Below are 1,853 nucleotides of genomic sequence, written 5' to 3'. Positions count from 1 at the left end.
GCGGGGCGGGCGGACGTGAGGCACGCGCTCCGGCTCGGAGACGCCAGCACCGGGAAGTCGGGGGCTCTCGGGCCGCCCTGGCGCGTGACCCAGGTGCCCGCCTCGGTTTCCTTTCCCGGCCTGGAGCGGAGGGGCCGGGCCGGGAAGGGGCGTGGCCAGCGTCGCTCCTCCTGCGAGGAGCGGGTTTGCCCGCCCGGGCTGGGACCTTTCTGTCCTACCCATTCCTGGCCCGTTTCTGAGTCCTCCTGAAGTCACACCACCCGGCCGGGGGCCGAGGAACCTCCCATTGCTGGTCTCCCCGTCCCCGTCCCCTGCCCCCCGCGCAGTTACTCACCTTTGTCTCCAGTTCGGATTGGGGATCAAGCCCTTTTCCTCCATCCCTCTTGTCCCTCCTGATTCTCCTAACCCCAAACCCAAAGAACTGCGGCGAGGAATAAGGTCTGAGGTGCCCCTTTAATTTGACGCATCGACTCCGCTTTTCTCCGGAGGCTCTGTCTATGGCTGAGCTCTTTGATCCTTTGAGGGATATTTTGACTTTCCTGGAGAAATTAGCCTGCGCCAGAAGGCGAGGGTTGAATTCAGTCCTCACAGATAATGAGGGGACAAGACCTAATTGAATCTAATATTGCCGGGAAGGAGAAGGCAACGGGCCAAGTCTTTGACAGGGTGCGAAACTGACTTTTATCGTTATGATCGTTAAACCCTGAGAAATGAGTTGGTAACCTACAAATCACGAAGCGAGTGAAATGACGTCTGATGACTTCACTCAAATACAGACCATGCACTTGCGCAGTTCTCATACGTGGTTGCATTTTTGCATAAAACTAAGATTCCCTTTGTCCGCATGTTCAATAGCTTTTTTTTTTTTAATTTTAAGATTTAGGTTTTATAGGGTGCAAGTATCCGGGGAAAAGCGGTTTAATATAAAATGGTACAGGACCTTTGTAGACTGTCCTTGAAGTTAGTAGGTCTCATTTTATCTGGGGCGGGGGTGGTAGAGTGGGGGTGGAACTTGCCAATTGGGAGAGATTCATCTCCAGGAAACGGGATAGTGGCTGGGACTTCCATGTAAAAGCAACTTTGGTCCAGACTATGTCTTATTCTTGACAATTGCCCCTATGTATAGGAAGATACAAGGCAAAGATCATAGAAGTGGGAGATATCCCCAGGCACTCACCAATGTAATTAGTGCTACTAATGCGTTTAGAGTTATTATCAGCAACAAGGTTTGCTGATAAAAAAAAGAGGGTTTGGGGGGTTTTTTGTTTGTTTGTTTGACCCTCTCTGGGGGAAATTGTTTTTAAAAACATTTAAATAAATTATTTTTTAAATTTGATTTTGGGAGATTTTGTTATATTAGCTCAAGCAGTACAATTCCAAGAAGAAAAGAGATCCTTTTTGCCCTTTTAATTTGGTATTTTTTCCTGCATTTAAAAATTTACATAACCTACTTTACTTACATGACAAATTCTTATTTATTTAACTTCCTGGAATCTATGTATCTATAACTGACCATTGTTCTATGCTGCTCTACTCAGAAAAAAAATAGGATTGTGATTACAAAGTGGGCATTGTTTATGATAGCATTTTTTAAAAAACAAAATTTAATCTTACAATCTTTGAGTTGAACTTGCAGTTTTAAAATGAAGAAGTTTAATTATACATCAGTGCAAGTTAAAAATGTCAGTACTGTATTTATATTGCTTGTTAAGTGCAAGAATGAGTCCTGCACAAATATTACTGACCTTATTCCTCACAGCAATCCAGAGGGAAAGGTGACAATGAAGTCATGTTGCTAATAGAAAACCACCATTTGCCTGATGCAGAATTAGGCACATTCTCTATGTAACTGC

The 1,853-nt window shown here is 45.0% G+C and overlaps 1 protein-coding gene across 2 annotated transcripts in view; it reads right to left on the bottom strand.

The window, feature by feature from the left end:
* The window catches only part of NAMPT (nicotinamide phosphoribosyltransferase), a 43,296-nt gene extending 42,658 nt beyond the window's left edge, over positions 1 to 638 (bottom strand). The window contains exon 1 of one of the 2 annotated variants that reach the window (XM_008567876.1): positions 335 to 638. In XM_008567876.1, coding sequence (XP_008566098.1) covers positions 335 to 378 — 44 coding nt within the window. In that variant the 5' untranslated portion in view covers positions 379 to 638. The remainder of the gene's footprint in view (positions 1 to 334) is intronic. The other variant, XM_008567870.1, reaches the window with a different exon arrangement.
* Between the last annotated feature and the right edge of the window lie 1,215 nt (positions 639 to 1,853).

Source organism: Galeopterus variegatus, unplaced genomic scaffold, assembly GCF_000696425.1.
Source record: "Galeopterus variegatus unplaced genomic scaffold, G_variegatus-3.0.2 Scaffold20, whole genome shotgun sequence".
Taxonomy (NCBI): domain Eukaryota; kingdom Metazoa; phylum Chordata; class Mammalia; order Dermoptera; family Cynocephalidae; genus Galeopterus; species Galeopterus variegatus.
Note: the sequence above shows the minus strand (reverse complement) of the source record. Positions and strands in the feature narration are given on the sequence as shown.